Source organism: Drosophila tropicalis, unplaced genomic scaffold (genome assembly GCF_018151085.1).
Source record: "Drosophila tropicalis isolate 14030-0801.00 unplaced genomic scaffold, ASM1815108v1 contig_859, whole genome shotgun sequence".
Classification (NCBI taxonomy): Eukaryota; Metazoa; Arthropoda; class Insecta; order Diptera; family Drosophilidae; genus Drosophila; species Drosophila tropicalis.
In genome coordinates this window covers 1,501,779-1,525,221 of record NW_027173353.1, presented here as the reverse complement: position 1 = coordinate 1,525,221, position 23,443 = coordinate 1,501,779, and the positions used below count along the sequence as shown (strand labels likewise).

Genomic DNA, 23,443 nt, shown 5'->3' with positions numbered 1-23,443 from the left:
CTTTTATTTAATAAACATTAAGACCGGCATAAGCCGCCTCCCCCCTCCAACGATCTCCCACACCATTAGCCATTTGTGGTGGGCTTGTGCAGTCAGGAAGTTGTTGGCGCAGTTAGAGAAATTTTTTAGTTCAGACACAAACGTTTTGCTCATGAAGACACGCTCACTTTCCCAACAACAATCACTACAACAACAACAGCAACAACACATGGCCAAGTCGGCATTAATCTTAATCAGTGTTTAATGTTAAACGGAAATTGATTTTTTTGTTTTTTTTTTTTTTATTAAATTTGCAAAATTCTGAATTCTTAAATGCTTAACACTTGCCACAATTGGTTAGACAACTTTCTGGTAATAATTTTTTGATTGATTGTCGTGATCCTGTTCCTTAATTTATGTGGCTAACTTATGAATGTATTTGACTTTTCACAGCGCAGCAATCCAAACAGAAACTTTTTTGCGTTTGTATCTTGGATCGTCGTAAACCGAACTAAATCGATTCTCACCTTACAGCTGCCATTAGAAGCCAAAAAGAAACAGACTCAAACGAAGTCAGAGCCAGGCCAGGCCACAAGCTGCTTGCTGCCAACTAAGCTCTGCTACAAAGAAGACAAAAAACCAAAGAAAAGAAAAATATATAAAAAATCAAAGAAAAAAAAAAAAAGACCATAACCAAGACCAAAAAATCTTCCAGGCAAGCGACCAGTTCTCTAGTGGCTTTCATTCAGTTTCTCGTAGCCTCCAATTCCACTTTGCCACTTCCCACCGACACCCGCTTCCTTTTTCTTTTTCTCAACGCTTTTAAATATTTATTATTTATTTTCAACTTGTTGGCGCTTATCGATGTCGAACGTCGCCTCCAACCGCCTCCACTACCGCACCACCAGTGACTCTGTGCGTGTGTCTGAGTGTGTGTGTGTGTGTGTGTATTTAAATCAAAAGATTAAATGCCCTCAGGCCGCATAAAGTTCCCATTACTACTATATTATATTGTTGGCCTGTCGCCGTTCCATCGTTGGTTCCAATCGATCCGTTGATCATTGTCGTCGTCATTCATGCCCCAGCTAAGAGTCAGAGTCTGAGTCTGAGCCAGAGCTACATAGAGCCGGTTCGTCATCATCAAAGATGCCCAGCTGGATGCCATCGCTTGTTTGCTTGCTTATCGTCCGCCACCATCGAACTGCTTTCAATTAGAAGAGAAAGTTCTTGCCACAAGCACATGCAAGAAAAAGTGAAAAAACAACAACACCACCACCAGCAACAACAACAACAAGAGACAAGAAAAAAATGTTGCCTGGCACAAGACAAGATGCTTTTACTCTTAGCCCGGTCAAAAGGGAAGGTAGATCGTAAAAATTGCACCTCATAAATTACAATGGTGATGTATCACCCAAAGCCAAGTGACAATAATAACAACAACAAAATAAAAAAAAACCCCAAAGACAAAGATCTGAGAATCACTAAGCCAGAGAGACAGATAGAGGGAGAGACAGAGAGAGAGAAAAACAGCAACATACACAGAAATGGAGAACGACGAGTCAGAGAGACAAAGGCGGTAAACCTAAAGGCGATCAACTAGATGGAACAACAAGAAGTAGCAGACATTTAAGAAGCAGGGGAGGGGTCAATGCGGGGTAACAAAGGGGGGGTTCTACACCATATACTAGTAGTGTGTATATATAATGTGCATAGGAGATGTGAGCATGGATGACATCAGCATTGCAAAGCTTTAAAATAGAAATGGAAATGCGGTTTAAATGCGGAGGGAAACCATTTGATTTTTGATTTCTGTTCTGTTCTTTTTAATTGCTCGATTTCGGTAAAAATACAGAGAATGTTACAAAAAGATTCGAAATCAATCCAGATCAAATCTTATTCTTTATTTTATCTTTTATTTAGTAGATTAACTTGGAGATTCATTTCAAACTCTTCTAGTTTTCATCTTTAACATTAATGAAAAAGATTCAATAATTAAATTAGGGTAAACAATATTAATTGTAAATTTGTTTTAACTATCTAAAGTTAATTTTTAGTTATGTTTTTGTCAATTTGTGTACTTTATTTTTTGGATTTCTTTGCAAGATTTTGATTTTGACTTCTTTATCTGTATTTATGCCACGTTTCTCAGTTATTCATTGATCATTGAGTTATTAATAATCTGAAATCCTCTCTCTTAATTAATTTGTATTGAATATAGTTACTATTTAATAAAAAAATAAAAGTTTTACTACTTACATGAATATGTTTATACCTATAAAGCCTCAAAATTCGATGCTGATTGAGGCAGACGAACGTAAAATTAAATGATAATTAAATAAATTAAAAAGTCATAAATAAACTCAACTTATCACATTGATTAACAATTAGGAGTCTTTAATTTTCAATTAAAATTAAAGCAAGATTGTTGCATTCGAGAATTAAAAGAGAATTTAAATGGAAAATCATAACTAAAGCAAAAAAAACAACCCATGTTTTTATCATCTATTCAGAATATGAATGTAAAGATTACTTATTTAATACTTTGGTTGCATCACGCGAATTACATGACATTTCATTTGGTGTAATGTCAAGACAAGGAACATTCAATTAGCATTCCTATTCACCATGATCATCGCTAAACAATTCGCTCCACATTTAAGTTATTCATTGGAATTTAACTAAAGCAATGATCAATTGGGAGGTAAACTAAAATATTACGTATACGTGCATTTATGGTAAATTAAGTATACGTAAGCAAATAAATTTGCTTGACAAGAGACACGCACTCGTCCAATTGAATTCAATTGAATGGAACGCTACAAAAACAAAGCAGAAACAAAAATACTGATAAAATGGAAAATGGAACAAACAAACTATTACATCCCGCTGACTTTGATCCACAAAAAGCATTTATCGTGAGAGAGGCAAATGAAATTCAAGTTGTAGGCGTTAATTCTATGTTTGATGACGACAGAGGCAGAGGCCAGGGCAGAGGCAAATGCTAAAAAGGCCGGACAAAAGAGTCGGCAGAGACGTTGAGACTGAGACTGGGTCACTGTTACGAGCATAAGAACCGTACTCAACTCGCACCAATACCAGCACATAATTAGAAGTAGAGTGTGCGAGAGTCAGAGAGTGTGAGAGGCAGAGACAGACAGACAGACAGAGAGGCAGACAGGGAAATGGTGAGAGAATCAAAAGAAATGGAAAGAATGGCGGTAAGTAGACAAAAAGAATCGAGACGGCGACTTTTGCTTCTGACAGACTTCGCTTTCGTTTCGCATATTTTTACTTTTGGCTCTTTGGAGTATTGTAATTTATAATTTATTTGAAATTTTTTGTTTTCTTTTTGCTTAACTTTCACACGATATGAAAACAGAGAAACAACAAAAAAAAAGAAGAAGCAAAAAATAAAGGTTCACGCCCACGCCATTGCCTGATAAGCCTTTCCACTTACCATTACCCTTGCTTAAGTGGGGTCTTGAGATTTAGTCATGCTACTTGCCTTTAACTGTCCAAATCATATTCTCTCTCTTGGCCACAAAGAAATGTTATCCAAGAAACAATTTATTGTCTCTTTCGCCATTTCGATGACAAATAATGTGTAGGAAACTGAACTTAATAAGATCATAAATCACTTATAAGGCTAATGGAAATACTAAATATTGTTGATACCAATTTGGGAAACGCTCGAAATGCTGTGATCATGGCGAAACAAAGCGTTCACAATTTTAACACACACAAGCATGGAATTTCCCCAAAAATAAATAAATGAAATTACCATTTGACAGAGTATTGGAAAGACAACACAAATCTCGAAATAATTTCCTAATTACCTTAACAATTGTTTCTTTAATTGAAATTTCAAATCCCCTCAAAGACATTCGTTATGAAAAAGTTGTGGATTTTTATTTGCATTTTTTTTTGTTAAGTTTAACATTATAAATAGATGTATAATAAATATATTTCTGTATGTATATGTATGTATTTAGGTATGTATGTATATATATATATATATATATCAGATGCTTCTCTTGGAATAGATCATGGTCGTTTTTGTATTATTACCAAACAAAATCTTAATATATTTTAGCCATTTACAGTGACAGAGACATCGACATCGACATCGGCATCAGCATCGTTATTTCATTAAAAAAAAATTTCATTCCATTTCATTGCATTTCCTTTTTTAGTACACAAAAATCACTTGAGCAAACACAGGGAACATGGGTATGGGGAGGAAGAGGGTTTTCGTTATTGTGGGAAGAGAGAAGATGTTTGTGTTCCGCCCGATATAAAAAGATAAACATTTTACACAAAAAAAAAAAAAAACAAACCAACGATAATTATCAAAAAAAAAAAATAAACCATATAACAATTGTTTAAGTATTAGTTGATATATGTATGTTTACATATATATTTTAATACATATATATATATATATTTGACATTTGTAAGTATGTATGATGTATATATGTACGCTTACATTACGTGCTCAGCATTTTAAGCTACAGAAGTAGCACCTGGAAATCTCCAGACCCCAAAACTGGCAACGTTGTAAGGTTTATGTGTGTGTATATGAGTGTGTGTGTGTTTTCGAGCTTAAAATTAAAACAAACTTAAAGCTATGCCTATGCTTGTGTGTGTGTGTGTGTATGTGTGTATATATATATAGCTAAGGTATTGCACTATGTATAAATATGATAAACAATTTACATCGAATTTATCTCTTAGGAGTTTTTAATGCCCGAAAAACAAAGCCCTAGTGGAAAAAATTACATTTAAGTCAGAGCAAATGATGTAGAGAAACTTAAGGAACAGCAGCTAAAGTTGCATTATTATGATTATTGAAATAATTTACAATTTAAAAAGGAAGTTATTTAAGTTATAAGATAGATAGAGAGAGAGAGACAGACAGACAGATAGATAGAGAGCAAGAGCGAGAGGGATATAGCGAGGAGGGTTTCTTTTAAACAAAAAAGAATCTAATAAAGTTAGTTGCAATTGGCTTGTAAATTTCCATCTTTTTCTTTTGGAAAAAATACGGAATGTAATTCTTTCTTTGCCACTTTTTCTTTTCTTTTGTTTGAAAATATTATTATTATTATTGTTATTATTATTATTATATTATTTCTTGTTGTTGTGTTAAGCCTCTCTAACCATGACCACACGCAGTTTCGGTTTTATTTATTTTTTTTTTATGGAAGTTTTGGTGAGGGGTCTGGTATAGGGGGTAGACAGCGGATGGGGCAACTGCTTCATCATCATCATTGTTATTGATTGATTTCTCCCATTAATAAAATCCAAAACCCAATCTCAACTAGCACAGCACTTGTCCAGCAATCTCTCATTTCCATTCGCTACCTTCTTTCTGTTCCTATTTATGTACGTCACACCTGTATCACCATCTTCTACTCCAACTATAGTATCCTTAACTTGTCTCCGTATAGCCATAGCCAATTTCAGTTGCGCCGTTCACCGGCTCGAGTTGTTGCCGCATGCCTTGATTGCTGTTGCTCCTTGTCGCGCAGCTCCTTGATGGCTCCAACTGTTCCAAACATCACCTTGGCCGTTAGCTGTGTGGATTTGCCACTGCCATTTGCATTGGCCTCGCGATCCAATCCTGTATTCGCATTGGCATAGGCACTCGTATAGGATACATAGTTGTTGTTGAGATCGCGTCCGCAGCTGCATTGATGTGACATTGTTGCACGTGTTCTTCTTCTGCTCTCTTGAGAGTGTCGTGGTTGTTGTTGCTGTTCTTGATGACGTTTGTTCTTTTTTTGATTTTGGCACGTTCTGACCAATCAGAAATTGTCCAGTTGCTTGTCCGTTTTTGTCTCTGGCCAATTGATCGCGCGCTTGGATAGAAATGTATTCGTTTGTTATTTCCGCTGTTTGATGTAGTTGTTGTTGTGATGGGATTTCTATCTTCTTCTTATTTTGAGTTTGTGTGTGTGTGTTTTTTTTTTTAGTTTTTTATTTTTTTTTTTTTTTGTTGCTGCTTTTCGAGTTTTCTTGTTGCCTCGTCCGATAGTCGTAGTCGCTCACACTTTCACAGACTCACTAGAACTAATTTCGAAAAACTGTGATGTTGTTTTTGTGGCCAGACCCCAAGCAGCCAGTGGCAGCAGCTGCCGTCGTCGTCGCAGCAGCAGCAACACGATGAGCAATCCGGAGAGCCACAGAGAGCCATATGCGATGGATCCAAGCAGCTGCTGAGCAAATGGGAGACCAGAGTGAGCCTCAAACTATAGCCCAAAACTTGCGCTGCTCTGCTCTGCGATCGTTTTTACTGAGTGTGTGTGTGTGTGTGTGCGAGTGTGGTTACATTTTTTTCTGCTTGTTTTTTTTTTTTTTGGTTGCAGTGAAATGATAAATTTCTCTACACTTTGCAGCACTTGATCGTGGATCGTGGATCGTGAATTGGCGCTTCGGCTTACGAAGCTCAACTGCTGCTGCTGCGGCTGACCATGGTTTTTGGGGTTGGTGGGGAGGCGTATAGGTATATAGAGAGAGAGAGAGCTTTCTTGATTGCAACCGACAGTTATTTCTAATGACTCTTCCTTCACCGCTCTACCGCGCTTCATCTCTGCTTCTACTCTTTTAGCCCACCCTCGAACCCACTGCCAGCCACCGATCCTCCTCCTTGGCCCCCACACCCCCTGCTCCTCCAGCATGCATATAATCGCTGACGCTGCGCTTGTGTAATCTTTACGTCGTCGTCTTTGGTATTTTTTTTTCTCTGTAGTTTCTGTTGTTATTGTGTTTAAAACAATTTGCAAATTCCAAAGGCACGCTCAGGTGAAAATCAGTAGGCAATGCAGCGCTACTGCTGCTCACCTGTTGCCTCTCGGCTTTTGTTGCTGCTGCTGCTGCTGCTGGCATTCATTAAGTTTCATTCACCTTTTGGTTGAACAACAAAAAACAAAACAAAACAACAACTACTACTGTCTGTGTTGTTGTTTTTTCTCTTCGTATACATATGTATAACGAATTGCATTTACATTTACATAAGAAAAAGCAATGTGAATTGAAACGGTATAGAACATTAAAAACCTAGAGCTGAACCTGACCTCAAATAAATTGGCATTTTTCTAACATGACATAAAGTTGGCCAAATGGTTGAGAAATGGCCAAAACGCATTCGCTTTCGATCAGGTGTGTGTGTGGTGTGTGTGTCTATGTATGTGCTTTGTGTGGGGCAAATATCACTTTCCTATGCCGCGAGACTTGTATGACCAGTTTTCTCCAAGAACTTCGAATTGACCCATATACACATAAACACACATGACAGACCAAAAAGAGAGAGAGAGAGCGAGAGAGAGAGAAAGAGAAACACACACGCAGTGCTAGAGAGAGAGAGACAGCAAGAGAGAAAGAGATGGAAACATTTATAAGTGGGTGGACAGAACACAAGCAGAATCTAGAAACAGAGAGAGAGAGAGAGAGAGAGTGAGAGAAAGAGAGAGATCAAGAGAGCGCAAGTGTTTGCAACAGAATTGTGTAGACTTTGAAAAGAAAGCGAAAAAAAAGAAATTTCAATGCAGCGAAGCGTAGAATGGAGAACGTAATGTTCACACATACATATACATATGTATATTCACCGAGTAGTACCCACTCAATCACTTCACTCACTCCTCATTCACTCACTCACTCACCTACTTCTTGGGCGAGCATGACGAAAAGTGTGTCAACGGCAACAAACGGCCAAATGGATGGATGGATGGCCAAGAGCCCAAGCAGCATTCTTTAGGCTGACTTTCCGGCTTGTAATGAACACAATAAATACTTTACGTATCCATTATATTATTATCTATCTATGTACATCATTGGCCGCCGGAGTATCTTCTAAAATGCATATTTTCTTATGTTTCTAGCTTGTCTTTTAGTTTGCCTGATATCTAACGCCACATAAGTTCATCTGGATCTCAAGTGCACATGGGGCACTGCGTTTTTCCCAAGCGCAGAATCAATTAAAATAAAGAAGAAAAAAAAACGCTGAAGAGAAGAAAAATATATATACACAAACTAACGAAAACTTGTTGTGGGAAAAATCTCCGAAAACCTGCATAAAAATCGTGATTTTCATTTTTTGTTTCTTACTCTTTTTCTTTACCGTATATCCATAATGTTATTTGAGGTATATTAAACAGGTGGACAATTAAAGAAATGACAATGTGACTAATCCTTCAAGAAGCAAGTAGTTTTAATAATGGAACTCTGATGAAGGATTTGTTAAACATATTCTACTTTAAAATAAGTTAAAAGCTGAAATCAGCCCGCCTACTGAGCCACCAAAGTTGGCCTTAAATGCAACAGGTTTGGCTAACAAAACTAACAGTTATAGATTTGCACCTTGCTGAAGGATACGACAAAGTCGGTTCTTTGGTTATACATTTTTGGAACAAAAATATTTTCTTTAGTGATTTTTTTTTCATGTTTTTGCTTATGCATTTTGAGTATTTTTTTTTTTTTTTTTTTTTGGTGGGAAGTTTGCACTGTTTGTGTGTTGGAGTAGGTGTGGGCTAAAACTGGTTGGGTGCTCGTTTTTTTTTTTTTTTGTCGTCGTCGTTGGTCTGGCCAACTGCTTAGATTTCCAGCCGCCACAGATGATGATTTATAGCTGAACTTGTCTTCTGGAACACCAAAAATAAAAATAAAAATAATTGAAATTACTTGATTTTTGGTCGCACTGGTCACAAACTCAGAGTTCATATGTGTGTGTGTGTGTGTGTGTGTGTGTGTGTGTGTGTAGTGGCATGTATTTCATGATATCCTTCATATATGACAGCTGGCAACGCCTAATGAGTCTATGGAATACGATTAGTCCGATGGGAAATTTATTAACCTGTTCCGGTGCGATGACGCGGCGGCCTTTCGAGCCGTTTGGCTTACTCCTCCTCTGTTTCCAGGCTATAGACAAACGCCGCATTAACAGCATTTAGCCATGGTTCTTATTATCAGTGTATGTCTGTGTGTGTGTGTGTGTATGATTTATGATCTATTGGCCATGGTGGTTATGGTGGGTTCAATTCTACCAACAAGTTTTCATCATCATCATCACAAAGGGCTTTTCTGTTTTGTTTATAGAATGGCAAACATTGTCGATTGACGTCATGCCACAATTGCTTTCTTTTTTTTTTGATTATTGAAATCCATAAACATGCAATATTTTGTATTATTTTCTAGTAAATTGGTAATTGCTTCACAAATCTCAATGCAATTTCATTTACCCAGTTTCAGCATTTCACAAACGATTTCATGCTGTGTATAGATTACATATACGTCCCGTTAACCACTCTCCAGCAGGATAGAAGGCCATTAGCTTCTTACAAGTGTAGCTAGGAAAAGCCAAGATGTAATGTGAATATTTTCCAATTAGCAAACGATTTTTGCTTTACGTAATTAAACTATTTACTACTAAATAAAACAGCAGGAGTTCTATGGCTTGATGGCTTTATAGCTTCATTGCTGCTTCCACTTTTCGTTCTCCAATATGGCTAATTAACGCAGAACAACAACATCCGTGTAATGTGAGGAGTTTGGTCGATGGATTTGACAATGATACACCCAGTAAATTCATTGAAATTGTTTAAAACAAAAATCATAGACCTAAACCATAAATTACTTAAATTTTTTTGTTATTATTCTCGTCTTCTAAGTTCTTTAATATTTACTTTAAACCCAGCTCAGTTATGGTGAATGTGAAACAAAAATACGCAAAAAGAAAAGAAAAACATATAGATAATCGAAGGAGCTGGATGCGTTTTGCAGGACAAATGTTAAACCCCCAATGGGCGTTGAGGACATTGCGAACAACATGGATATCTGGCATTCCGCTTTGAGAAATTCCTTGGCGTTTTCGCTTTTGATATGTTACAGTTAAAGGATGCGCATGTAAGGACAGAAAGCGAGAGAAATAAAGAAGGACACGACTGCTTGCATGTCATTTAATGTTGTAAGCTGTCAGTTTAGCTTGCCCTCTCTTGCGATAGAACACCACAAAGATGGAGGAACAGTCGCTTTTTCCCAGGCCCAATGGCAGAACTAACAAAGTGTTTTGCCTTCTTTTTGCATTTGACTAATGCGCGCTCCACCAACTTGACATATTCCAATTCGAAATGAGAAATAGTTGGACACAAACACACGAATACACACATACATGCTAGATATGAAAGAGTGGGTTGTTCTCGGAATAGTGGCCTTAGCGTAGGTGTTGTCCTGCAGGTTAGATATATTTCTAATGAAGTCTGCAATATTTACATATATATATATGCTTACGTTAAGTCTAGCTAAAGTCTAAAGGCTTTAAATCCTTGATTTTGCAACTCACCCATAAACATAATAGAGAAGATGAAAAGTATATTGTTTCAGACTTTGCCAATTACCACACGGACACCGACACGGCGAGAGAGAGAAAGATAGTGGCAAACTCAGGGCCAAGATGGTAAAGCTGCCAAATCGCAGCATAGTTACAACAACCACAGCGGCAGCCACCTGTTGTTGATACACATTGTGGCTAAGGATACGTAACACGAACCACGTACAACTTACCAGTGCCCATTACCACCCACATCTACTACGAGGCGGCACCACCTCCATCATCATTTCCTTGGCACTCGTGTTGAAGCATAAACTCACCACACTTTGTCGTCATCTGCTGTGCGCCGTGGGTGTTTTGCCTGATAAGGAACGCGCGCGAACAACGAATAACGAATATTCAAGCGAGAACACAAAAAACAAAAAAAACAAAATCCATCGGCCTGGTTTCTCATATAAGAGCCAGCGTATCAACAGATGCGGATTCAAAAGTTAACCGACATTTGATCTGTCAACGTGGAGGAGCTGGTGAAAGAAATCCAACAGCCAAATAATTCGTTAGACCATTTAGATATTTGAGATTCTGTGTGCAATTTCCGTGTTTAAAGAGATTTCAATTTGAAAGGCAAATATTTAAAAACAAAAAAAAAAAACCAAAGCCAAACCAGAAACTAATAAAAAACACTTTACTGTGAGTTGTGTGTGATTCTCCTACTTTGATGTAAGTTTATAGAGCTAAGCGATTTTATACTTTATGTATTCAATATGAAATTCTAGTGAATCCTAGTGAAAATTTGTGTTTTCTTGAAATTTTGTAGCATACTTTTTGAAGCATTTCATTTATTTTACTTTCCACAAAGAGACGTATGTATGTACATACATACATATGTAGGTACATATGTGTTTATTTTAGAGTTTTTATTTAAAAAATTTGGCAGTAGATTGTCAAACAAAATGGCTCTTTTTGCGATTTTCTGATTATTCTATATAAGAGATGCAAATAATTTAATTGGACTATAAATATAGAAAAATAAAATATGCAAATTGCCTTGCCTGGAGTTAAACATGTAGTTAGTCAATAAGCAATTAAATAAACGAATTTCCTTTGTGATTAAAAAATTAACACATTCAATTATGTCAAATTGAGTTGCATCATGTGGATTTTATAATAGCTTAATCGCATATTAACACTGTGAAGCGAAACTAAATTTTAGTCATGAACTAAAATTACATATTTTCATTATTGAAATGTGTTTTCAAAATTTCTGTTCACAAAGTATTAATCAGGATGCTAAATAAATGGGCTAAGAAAAATTAAGTCTAGAAAACTTTGGATCTAAAAGGAAGAAATTGTTGAATTGCGTAATAAAATTAGCAATAGAAAAAGCTTAAAAAAGTCTAGAAAATATATAGAATAATATGGTAAAATCAAAAATAGAAGTTGCTTGAATATCTGAGAAACAAATTAAATTTATCCAAAATTCTTAAAGTAAAAAGCATTTAAGTTAGAAAGAAATAAGATTCGATTTTTCGATTTCGAACCTCTTTACCTTTTGAATTCCTAATAATTGCATATAATCTCAATTATAAGATTATCTTTGACACGTGTAAAACTCCAAATAATACTTAACTTTAATGCTTACAAATTGACTTTTTATTTAAATTCTCAAAAAATAGTTTTAGAGCCAAGTTTGATACATAAAAAAGTTAAAGAAGTAGACAAATTAAGAAAACTTTTTAAGAGGTAGCAGGTTATATGGTAAATTGTAGGAAAATTAACATTGCTTTTGTTTTTAAAATCATTGAAAAATTTAGTATTAGTATTAGATTAGTATTATGGCTTATCATCAATTAATATATACTATTAGAGTAATAGATTTGATCGTTTCTTAAAATTGAACAATCATTTTAATACATGCAGCTAAAATTTACAAATATTTGCCCTAAAATGTATGCTACGATTTGGAAGCATGAATGCAATTTCGCCTCAGGCATGAGATCAGAGAGCAAAAAAAATGGTTTAGAAATTCAATTGACTTTTTTTTTTGTTTTGCAATTTACAAAGAAAATGTGATTATTGACAAATGGCTTGAAGCAAATGGAAATGGGAATGAATGACGCTGTGAAAAGCCAGGGAACCGAACAATATGTAGCAGCGAGGGCGTTGGATTCCAAATAGAATTTCAATTAAATAAATGACAATAAATCCGGCCCTCCAGCACAAGATAACAAATCGAAATAGAAACCCAAATCCATATCCAAAAATATTGAATAAACAAATCAAAAGACAATTGTTGATTGATAGTCCAAGGCATCAAATAAAATGCTGCAAAGAAGAAAAAGAGCGGCGGAGGATAAAGATGTAACTAAACTGTAGCCGCAGGGTCTTCTTGTTTGTTTGCAAAATAGTTACAAGGGATGTCAAATTAAAGAATAACATGTAGGGAATATACGTACATACATATATCCGCCTTGGGGTGGTTGAATGGGAATTATGGGTCATTTAGCCGTTCTTTTCTTTTTGGTTTATCTAATTCGTTTGGTTTTCTTTTTCTCCTCTTTGTAAAAAAGGAATTGAGAAAGTTGCAACCGTCATAAATTGATGTAAAGAAGTTAGCCACTTCATTACCTGAGCATAATTTAATTAGGCATCTTAGGTAGGGAATTGGCTAATGGTATCTAGCCTCATGGCCTTTGCAATTTAAAACATATTGTTGGTATGTATGCCGCAATTGCGGCTCAATTTGCTTCACTTTCACCTAAGGGCTAATATGGGGATGATTCTGTCCGTTTTTCTCTGCCGGTGTGAAATTGCTTTTGTGTTCGACGCTTCTTATTTTTTTCTTGCTTCTTTTTTTGTGTTTCATGGTCGCTGGAAAGTTTCGCAAAACTTAATTAGAAAATAGCAAAGCGTCGACATCGCCTTTGAATTTCCGTTGCATTTTGCTAATCGCCGCTGCGGATATGAGAGAAACCTAAAGGCCAAACAAAAGAGGTAGAGAGAGAGAAAAAAAACTTACGCTTTGACGCATAAATTCATAAACAGATAATGTCGGGATTCGGGTATTTTGTTCTATTTTGTATAGGGCTTAGGGACAAACAAGTTTTTATTGCTTCAGAAAGGTGTTGGCGATATTTTAACGCACACACACACACACACAGAGAAAACACATCATGTTGATGTTGCTCTTTTGTAGATTTACGATACTGGCTGAGTTGCCGTCCATGCCATGTCCATGCGGTTGATAAAGTCTAACAAATGTGACGATTTTCCGCCTATTATCTTGTGGCCTGTTGCGTTACTTTTATTGTCCTGCGTGGAAAATGCACAGCTGCTCGCTGTTTGCTGCTCTCAACTCTCCGTCATGGCACACACACATACACATGATTGTAAATCATAAAAGGTCGCTTCTGGCCTTGACGTTTCTTGTGGTAGTTTGTGCTGAACCTGTTGCATGATTTGTAGTTCTATTCTATGTTGCATTGTGCAATTTATGATGATATGACTTTACGAAGAGGAAACGTTTCTTCTTTCCAAATAATGATGATGCTTTTGCCAATTTTCTGAATATAATTTTCAATTTTTAATTGTCGCCTTTTTGTTTACACTTCATTATGGACGAGAACGTGCCATCAATTGGCATCAAGCTTGGCGGCTTTATTGTGTGTCCATCATGTCAAGTCAAGCCTTTTGGCCTAATGGAAAATTGTTATGACCTTAAGCATTCTCGCCGCCGACGGCGTCAATGGCGGCTACTTCATTTGCCTAAGTAAACAACAAGTGGGTTAAAGGGTGACACTTTGCTGTTCCTACGTGCGTCGTATGACAAGGACTTGCTTGACTTTGACTTTAGGTTTCTGCTGAAGCTGTCTGAGTCTTAAGCAAGATGCAGATAAAAAACAAAATACAGCATTTGCACTCCCTCTGAATGACAATGACAATGCGAATGCAGGCATTTTATTGACACAACCACAAAAGTTAATGGCTGACATGAAAGGACTGTTACTGTGACTCATTGTCATTTTAAGGTCGCAGGATAAATCAGTAAAGGATTCTTGAGAAACAGAAGAAGTTGTGATATTTTAAGAGGAACTTTTCTTAGGTTTTCTATAATTAAGTGCACAGTCTGACCAAAAGTCGACTGATTTAGAATTTAAAGCAAGTAATATGAGATGAAGATAGGTCAGTTAGAAACAGTTAGGGAGGTTCGATTATACATAGATTAGATTTTAACTCCTGCAGGTATTGGAAATGCTTATGAGTCGATTTGTAACCAGACTAATTGTAATTCAATTAAAAATGAACTTCTTTTGACTACACTTTGGCCTACATTTATCGAAGAAAGAGCCGCAACGTTGTTCTCAGATCTGGAGCATTGCAACGGCACGAAATTAACTCGCTAGTTGTCTCTACTTTAACCACTTTGTTAATAAAGAAAAAGGCCATCAAAATTTAGTTTATTAGAAGTTGGCTAGCTGAGACAAAATATGAAATAGTTGACTGGAATTTAATTGTAGCATCGTGGCTTTGAGATTAAGCCACTCAGCAAACTTAACTGTAACAAGGACAACGTCCCCAGTGAGAGGCAAACTCATTAAGCGCGGGGCAAATTTAACTTTTTAACGAGTTCAAATACTTAGCGCTCGACTTTTGCCTAGCGGAGTAGCCTGCAAGGCCAGCAGAATACAGAAAATTTAGTGTTACTCTGTTGTCTGTTGCTTCTGCTGCCGTTGCAATCCTGCCTAGGACTTTCCGCATGACAAACGCGGGGGCCACATTTTTGGGTGTTCTTTGTGTTTGGTGTGTGTGTGTGTGCTATTGCTCCTGCCTCCTGTCAACGTTGCGAAATTTGTTGCCCGTTGACATGTGCGAAATTCCTGTTTGTTTGTCTACCGTTTTTTTTGTTGTTGTTTCGGTGTGTGTTGTTTCTTTGTTTTGCATATTTGTAAACAAATAAATATAGAACACCAAATGTCAGCCACAAAGTATGCAATGTTTTTTGACAGCCAGCCCCCCGCTGTAAAATGGCTGATGGTATGGAATTAATGCTTTCAAATTCTATCATTCTCTTTGCTCACTTTGTCTATTGTAGAGACAAAACGCACGTGCTTGTAACCACAGGCCCACGCCATCAAAATGAACACACTACATGCCCATACCCTGTTGCTGTTGGCCATATGCTGCCTCGGCTACATCTCCTGCTCACCAGTTATTGGCCAGGAACCACGCAATCCAGTCTCTTCAGATGGTGATTCCGAAAATGATGGGGTCGATGCCCTGATCGGACCAGCTATTGACGATGGCGGCGACATTGATAAACGTGTGGAGCGTTATGCTTTTGGTCTGGGACGTAGAGCCTATATGTACACCAATGCTGGTCCGGGAATGAAACGTCTGCCAGTCTATAACTTTGGTTTGGGAAAACGTTCGCGTCCCTACTCCTTTGGATTGGGTAAGCGCAATGACTATGACTACGACCCGGAAGGATCCGAGATGGACTTTAGAATGGCTCCGGCGAATTATATTCCAGCTGAACGTGCAGGTGAGTCATTGTCTCCTCTTTTCTTTTCGATATTTAAAGTAAGCCAACAGCAGTCAAAGACATTAACAAATTTCTTCGAATCTCATCCTGAAAAAAAGTACATTTGACTTAATTTTAAAATTCTCTTCGTATATTCTTCTTTACAGCTCGTCCAGGTCGCCAATCCAAGCGTACAACGCGCCCGCAGCCCTTTAACTTTGGCCTAGGACGACGTTAGGCTGGTTGATTCTATGGAAAATCTATTGAAGTCATAAAATGGCGCACACATACACACACACAAACATAAATATCCAGCCGTGTGTGCCATTTATCAAACTTACAACTATATATTAATAACAAATTGTCATAGAAAGGCAATAAGATTTAAAATAAAACAAAAAACCAACTCTCTCAACCTTTAAATCTTAAATCTATGTGTCGAAAACGAATTAATTTAATTTAAAATCATTTTTAATGATGCCGAAAGGCAAGTTAGTTTTCTATTTTTTAGTTTAAACAGCAATAATAAAATTGCATAAAAATCAAAAAAAAAAAAAAAAAAAAGGAAATCAAAAATTATTATGTGCAATTATCAAGATTAATGTATGTATTATGGAAATGTTATATGAATATGTATATTACACAATTCTATTCTATCCGAATTCAATTATACCTATTAATATATCTACATACTGCATATATATATATATGTATATAAATGTGTATTTGGGGCAACTTTTGGCAAATTGGAGCTGCCAAAATTGGCATTTGTTGTAACCGAAAGTGAAGAGAGGCATTATTGATCCATACAGTGCATATAAAAGAAAATTATAAATTATGACAATTCGATGTAACTAAATGTTTAAACAAAGTGATTATTAATTTAACAATATGTATATGTATACTATATATATACACATATATAGAAATACATGTAACTCTGCAAGCATATTCAAATAAAGATGAAACTTGGCACAGCAAAATTGTGCAAACAAATTTGTTTAGTTTTGCATTCATTTATTTATTTTTATTGAAAGTCTTTTTCTTAAAATTAATCACTCAATCAGTCTAGACTTAACCATAATATATTTAAACACGAGAGCATAATACGGTAAAAACAATTTGAAATAAAAATACATTAAAACAATAACTAACACATATCTATACCCAACTTAAGTAGAATGGTGTCGAACGCAAATACCGATGACTGGAATATATAAGGATTGGAGCGTATAACACCAAAATCTGGTTCCCGACTGGGCAAGGCGCATGGCGGAAAAGTTCGAGCCTGTCGATTGGGGTGACGTCCAAGCGAAGTAGTCGACGACGACGATTGTGGCTGATATTTTCGTGTATTCTCTTTCATTTTCTCTTTGCGTGCCACAAGCTTCTTGGTTTCGCGTATCATATATATGGCGTCTGTATTATTCATATAGTTATGAATAATCTGAAAAAAAAGAGAGGAAGAGTAAGTTTGTGAAAAAGACAAAATGCAGCAGACAAAACTTACACGACGCTTTCGTGGACAGTGGGCAAAGACCCAAATGAGAGTGCATAAGGTGTTGAATATCTCACAGTCCTTGTCGCACCAGCGGAGCAACATTTGGGCAACAGTCACCAGACCGCCCTCTTGAAATGTATTGACTGTGGTGCTGTTGTAGCGGGCAAGGTTCAGGATAATACGACTGCAACGCTCGATAAGCAATTTATCCACCTCCGAGCGTATGGCTTGGGCCATAATGCCATAACAAAATGTTGCCATAAATTCCGAGCACCACATTAGTAAATGTGGCACATGACGTGAAAGATTATCTGCAAAGAGCAAGAATTGTTATATATGAACATTTTCACATATAAACTAAAGACATACCCAATCGAGTGAGCACAGCCAGGGCATCGGAAGCTATGAAACGACCACGTAGAAAACGAACAGAATCTTCCACGCGGCAGCGTACCGAATTGGCAACCAAAGCTTCGCGGCGCAGTTGTTGTAGACGCTTGCGGATATCAACCAGTTTCTTGCCGTGCTTGCGACGAGCATAATATCCGCGCCAATATCTTTGTATAGTCCTTGCTGCCCGCTTTTGACGAATCAGCTCAACCATCTGAGGAGTCATCAATGCCTGGAAACGTTGACGAGCCAAATAACCACGTACTCTGGCCTGAAAGATCAATGTAGAGCTGCAGAGTAGCTGGAAATGTTTACGCTCTTCTAACATCAAACGACCACCGCGGAACTTCTGCTGTATGTATATAACTATGCCACGTAAGCGCACAAATTGTTGGCGCTCCTGGCGCATTAGGCGTGTGGCATGAAACTTTCGCTGCACCAAAAGGGCACAGCGCTTTAGTTGCACATAATCATTACGATCCCTAATCATCAACTGGCGGGCACGGAAACGACGCTGTAATATTATGGCAGCCTGACGTTGTTCCTGGAATTGCTGACGTTGCCGACGCATCAACAGAGTGGCACGTACCCGGCACTGCAGTAGACGAAGCTTATTAACAGTTGCCATATATTTGACACGCTGACGACGACCCTCCAAAATGGCACGCCATCTTCTTTGCACTGTCAAAGTGGCATTTTGCAATCCTTTAAAATCAAGATGCAAGCGTTTCATCTCCTGCAAGCCACGCCACCAATCTTGCAGACGAGAGACAGCTTTCTTCTGGCTTTGGTAAATGAAACGCTGTTTTCTCATCTTTATGGTGGCACTAAAACGTTGCTGTACATATGTGATCAACTCGCGTTGCTTCTGATATTTGCAAAGTTGTTGCCTCATCTTCAACTTGGCTCGATAACGTGCCTGTATCTGGATCACTGTATGGCGTAGAAGTTCATGGGATTTTCTCTGCCTGAGCATGGCTAGACGAGCGCGATAATGACGCTGCAATGTGATGGCAGCTTTTCGCAACGCTAGGAAATGACTTCGTTCACGCTGTCTCATCAGATGTCCTCGCCAGTGCATTTGTAGACAATTAACTGCTGCTTGAGTGCCGCGATATTTAGCTCGCGTGAAACGCATTGCTTTAGTGGCACGGAAACGTCGCTGCATATTAAGGGTCACTGATTGGAGTTGAAGAAACTCTTTACGTTCCTTACGCATCAGCTGACGGGCACGCCAACGTTGTTGGAGTACCATTGCTGCCCTTTTAAGCCGAAGATATTGCTGACGCTGTCGAAGCATTTGATGCTTGGCCCGAAAACGAATTTGCACTAGCCGAACACAGGACACTAGTTGAAGATATTTAGAGCGATCTTGACGCATGCTTAACAAGGCTCTCCAGCGACATTGTATATTTATGGCACATTGACGGGTTTTGATAAAATCATTTCTTACTCTTAACATTTCTAAATGTCCGCGATAGAATCTTTGAATTTGTATACTACTCTGGCGTAGTTTGAGAAAGTCTTCTCTTTGCCGCCTCATCTTTATGGTGGCTCTCCAATGTTGTTGAATAGTCATTGTGCTGTTTTTGGTAGCCAAAAAGTCTTTACGTAGAGATCGCATTAGAACAAATCCTCGCCAATGTTGCTGCAACTTTAGAGCACTCGAACGGATTAACTGATATCGGGATTTCTCCTTTCTCATCAATATATTGGAGCGCCAATGCTGTTGTACACAGAGCGCAGATTCCCGAAGTTGAAGGAACTCTTTCCTCTGCTCACGCATTAGCCAAGTGGCACGCACACGCTGTTGCACATAAATTATGAGTTTCCTTTGCTTCAGATAAGACTGACGCTGGATCTTCATCAGACGATAGTTGCGCCAAGTGATTTGTATATGACCAGCAGCTGCCTGAATCTTTTGAGAATATTGCAGACGCAATGTGGCAGCCGCATCTAACAGTTTATTGGCAAACAGACGACGCCTCCAAATGCGCTGGATGAATATAGCTGCTTGACGTTGCTCCAGGAATCGTTTGCGTTGAACACGTCCCAATCTCTGGGCTCTCCACCAGGTCTGTATATGAACAATGCTGCGATATTTCATGTACAATTGCTTTTGTGCTAAATAACGACGAGTGCACTTCTGTAGAATTATAGCCGCCTGGATACGTTCCTCTTTGTAGATTTTTGTAGATTTACGCGTCTGATAACCACGAAAAACGGCCTGAATCCGAGTGGCAGCCACATGACGACGCCTTAGCTCCTTCTCACGTATGCGACGTTGAATAATGACATAAAGCCAACGGCGTCGCCACCACCGCTGAATAATACGAGCAGCAGCATGAAATTTAGGCGATCGGAACTTGTAGATAATTTGCCAAAGCAATGACAGAGTCTTCTCGCGATGTCCATCCACAATATCCGGAGCGGAGATATCTCCGCCCAGCTGGAAGTCAGCCGAACTTAAAGCTCCCAGAGCCAGTTTAACGTTATAAACTCGCTGGAGCCTAGATATGGCAGGAACCCTTAGTTGGCGGGTCAAATCATCGCGCAATAGGATTATCTCCATGACACGGGTTAGACGCACACCATCACGCAAATCTATGGCAATGTTGGTAAATGCATAATTAAATTCGTCCAGAAACGTTTGCTTATGCTGGAGCACATAGCCCAAACGACGCAGTTCTCGTGTAATATCACCAATATTGGCCAGCAGCTCGGAGGCAAAGCGCAAAAGAATATCTTTGGTCTCCTTGTGTGGAGATTTCTTGACAAACAGACATGGATTATGCATGACAATGCGTTTCTCCTTGGCCTGGTCGAGGAAGAGCAACAGGAAGAGCATTTTCTGGAGTGTATGCCGTTTAATTGTCTCTGCATACTCTTCGGTTAATGTATAGGCTTTACTGTACTTTCGCTCCTCTAGCTTATTGCGGAATAGACGATTTAGAATGAAGCTACTCAAGCTGACCATATCACGATTCGATTGCATTTGAATTTTCTCACCGAAAACCACCTCGAGACCCAAACGCAACCATACCGGATTGAAGCAGAGCAATAGTTCTAATATGGTACGCTGCATTACGACATCCAAGTGCAGATTACGATCACTACGAATGCGTAGAGATCGTTTACCGATATAGACGGCAACTTGGGAGCAGGGATGGCACATTTCTTTGCTAAAAAATAATTCAACTGCTGCACGACGTAATGTCTCCAGGCGGAATGTGGTTAGATAATTCACAGACTGTTGCTCCTTGGTGGGGGCCACGACCAACTCCTTGTTACGCACCTCATTAAACAATTTGCCCACATCGATTTTACTATTCGTATCACCATCTAGATCAGCGGGAATTGAGACCAAGGCATTGAGCCATTTTTTAAAATCAATCTCATGTCGCTCCACAGCCTTTTCGTCCAGATACATGGTTGAGGCCATAAATGGATCTGTCGTGGTGGTCGCTGCAAATGGATCAGGATTTATGTATGTTTGCATATGCAACTCGGAATCGTAGAGCTTGATGGGTGACTTAACCTTTCTCGGTGTTTGAGGTTTTTTCATTAGCGACAATGTTTGAGCTAGCTTATACTTTTTGGGTTGAGTAGGAGTCCATGATTTTGTGCTTATGGCCGAGGCATTAGCCGGTATGGCAGCATTCCTTATCCTCTCGTCTACTCTTAATTTCTTGGGTGGTGTAATCACGGTGCCAATGGTGGCTACGCCATGCAAAGATTCATTGCTATAAGAGTCAGAGAAGCTCAACTCGTCGGAGCGACGCTTTTGTGCATTTGCCTTGGCTTTTCGTCCGATTTCATTTATATTGAAACGACTCGATTGGGCCAGTATTTCATTATGATTAAAATGCAAATCCTGCTGTCCACCTACAAAGCTGGCTTCACTGCTGGTAGATGCATCCAAATCCTGTTTTTTAGTTGTCTTCTGCGGCTTGAGCTGCACTTGTTGCTCCTGATAGTAGCGATTCTGTTCTATGGAACGTATCTGTTGCATTTCATTTAGATTCGGCATCGAACCCTGTATGGCAAATTTTGTCTGTGATGAGACCAAGGATAAATCTTTCATTGATTCGGAGTACTTTCGCAGCGGTGAGCCAATCAATTTGATGTCCCGCTTGAGATCTTGGGGTCGACTTTTAACTGGACTCTTTTCAGCAAAAGTCTCCTCTTCGCGTATGCATTCAAGCACTCTTTGCTGCGTGGCATGTACTATGGTGGTGGTTCTATTCATCATGGCCCGTGTGGGTGTCTGCGATTGCATTAGATCCGACTGTGAAAAGTCTGCTGTGTCTACCGACAGATTAATGGTCTCTGAATGTTTCACATCAAAAGTTTTATTGTTAAGGGGCTGATCTTCCAGCTCGAGGCTGGTTAAACGACGTGGCTTCATTTCAGTGATCGATATCGTCAACTGTTCGTGTGTCTGGAGAGTAGGTGTTGGCCAGGCAGACAGATTATCCGGCATTACCTTAGCTATTGAACCATTTGTATCATTGAGCGGTGTGAATTTCAGTTTGTCAATCATATTAAGTACATGGGCTGGCGTCATAGGGCTAACATTCTCCTTAGAGTCCCCTTGATGAGACTTTGGTGATATGTAGCATGCCTCTTCTATCGGTTTTATCAAATTAATCTCGCACAGTGGTGCAGATTCCGGAGCAGTCTTAACCTCTGTGACTGGTGCTGTCCGAGCACGTGAGCAAGTACTGGTTATACGCCATTGTGGTTTTGTTGATGCAGCGACTCCACTTGAGAGACGCTTTTTTTGGCTGCCCTGCAGCTGTGGCCACTTTGCCGATTTTTGAATTATTGCCTGTAGGAGATTTCAGCTGCAGTGTCTTACCCACAGTGGGAAACTTTCGCGTGTTCTTAAATAGACAATGATTACTTCAGAGGGATGATTTTCAGGGGCTGGTTGTCTCACTTACTTTTGCTGGCTGATTATTAATGGACTTGAGTATAACCATAATTTCTTTGCGAAAATTGCGATTGTCAAGCAGCTGAATTGTTTCTTTGCAAGCTGTTTCGATTTGTGGACTCCAAACGAGTTCCATGGACACCTCATCGAGTGCCGGCACTATATGCTCCAGCCATTCCATAGTAACATTATGTTCCTCTTTAACGGCCTTGCTGACTTTGACCTACAAAAAGGAAATTGATCAAATAAAAATGAAGGTGCGAGTGTTTTGTGGTTGCCAAGGAGTTTGTCACACTGATCCATATCTTCATTCACAACTCTAACCTCAATCGCCTCCTCTGTAGGATTGATGATACGCAAAATGCGCCTTGCCGTCTTGGTTATGGGAACATCTTCAAATTGGACTATCGACTTGGCCGAAAAAGGCGCCATGACTACTTCAGCCGGTTCTCTGCCCTCCATTCGCTTTCTTTGTTTTGTTCGCGGGGTGACTGTAATCTGAGAATCAAGTACATTTATCATTAACCAAGGTCATCAAGGATTTTGTTCACTACTTTAAAGAAGCCACTAACCTGAAAGGCGCTCATCTTGGGTTTTTAATTTTAACAAACGACAAACAAAAAAAACTATGCATAAATCAAACACAAAGCAATAGACGCACAGCACGAAACAATATTCATTAGCAAATCTTCAATTAAATTAGCACAATTAACAAATTCCCATGCACAAAATCAAAAAAGTCTGTTAAATACAAAATCAAGCGCCAACTTCAGCGTCTCAAATGCAACAACA

General features: G+C 38.6%; 3 protein-coding genes across 3 annotated transcripts; 1 reads left to right on the top strand and 2 right to left on the bottom strand.

Moving 5' to 3' along the window:
* Nucleotides 1-3,862: 3,862 nt before the first annotated feature.
* LOC137582240 (uncharacterized) lies at nucleotides 3,863-6,060 on the bottom strand. Its single transcript, XM_068296704.1, has one exon. It carries the CDS (start codon nucleotides 5,682-5,684, stop codon nucleotides 5,442-5,444), a length of 243 nt encoding a protein of 80 aa, XP_068152805.1. The 5' UTR covers nucleotides 5,685-6,060; the 3' UTR covers nucleotides 3,863-5,441.
* Nucleotides 6,061-10,774: 4,714 nt separating this feature from the next.
* Nucleotides 10,775-16,820, top strand: AstA (allatostatin A). Its single transcript, XM_068295992.1, has 3 exons — nucleotides 10,775-11,023; nucleotides 15,396-15,845; nucleotides 15,992-16,820. Exons 2-3 carry the CDS (start codon nucleotides 15,440-15,442, stop codon nucleotides 16,060-16,062), a joined length of 477 nt encoding a protein of 158 aa, XP_068152093.1. The 5' UTR covers nucleotides 10,775-11,023; nucleotides 15,396-15,439; the 3' UTR covers nucleotides 16,063-16,820.
* On the bottom strand, nucleotides 16,821-23,438 carry asp (abnormal spindle). Its single transcript, XM_068295991.1, is given in 7 exon segments — nucleotides 16,821-17,271; nucleotides 17,335-17,636; nucleotides 17,695-22,501; nucleotides 22,503-22,601; nucleotides 22,662-22,874; nucleotides 22,976-23,149; nucleotides 23,224-23,438. Coding segments are annotated over 7 exon segments (5,907 nt in total). The 5' UTR covers nucleotides 23,239-23,438; the 3' UTR covers nucleotides 16,821-16,974.
* Between the last annotated feature and the right edge of the window lie 5 nt (nucleotides 23,439-23,443).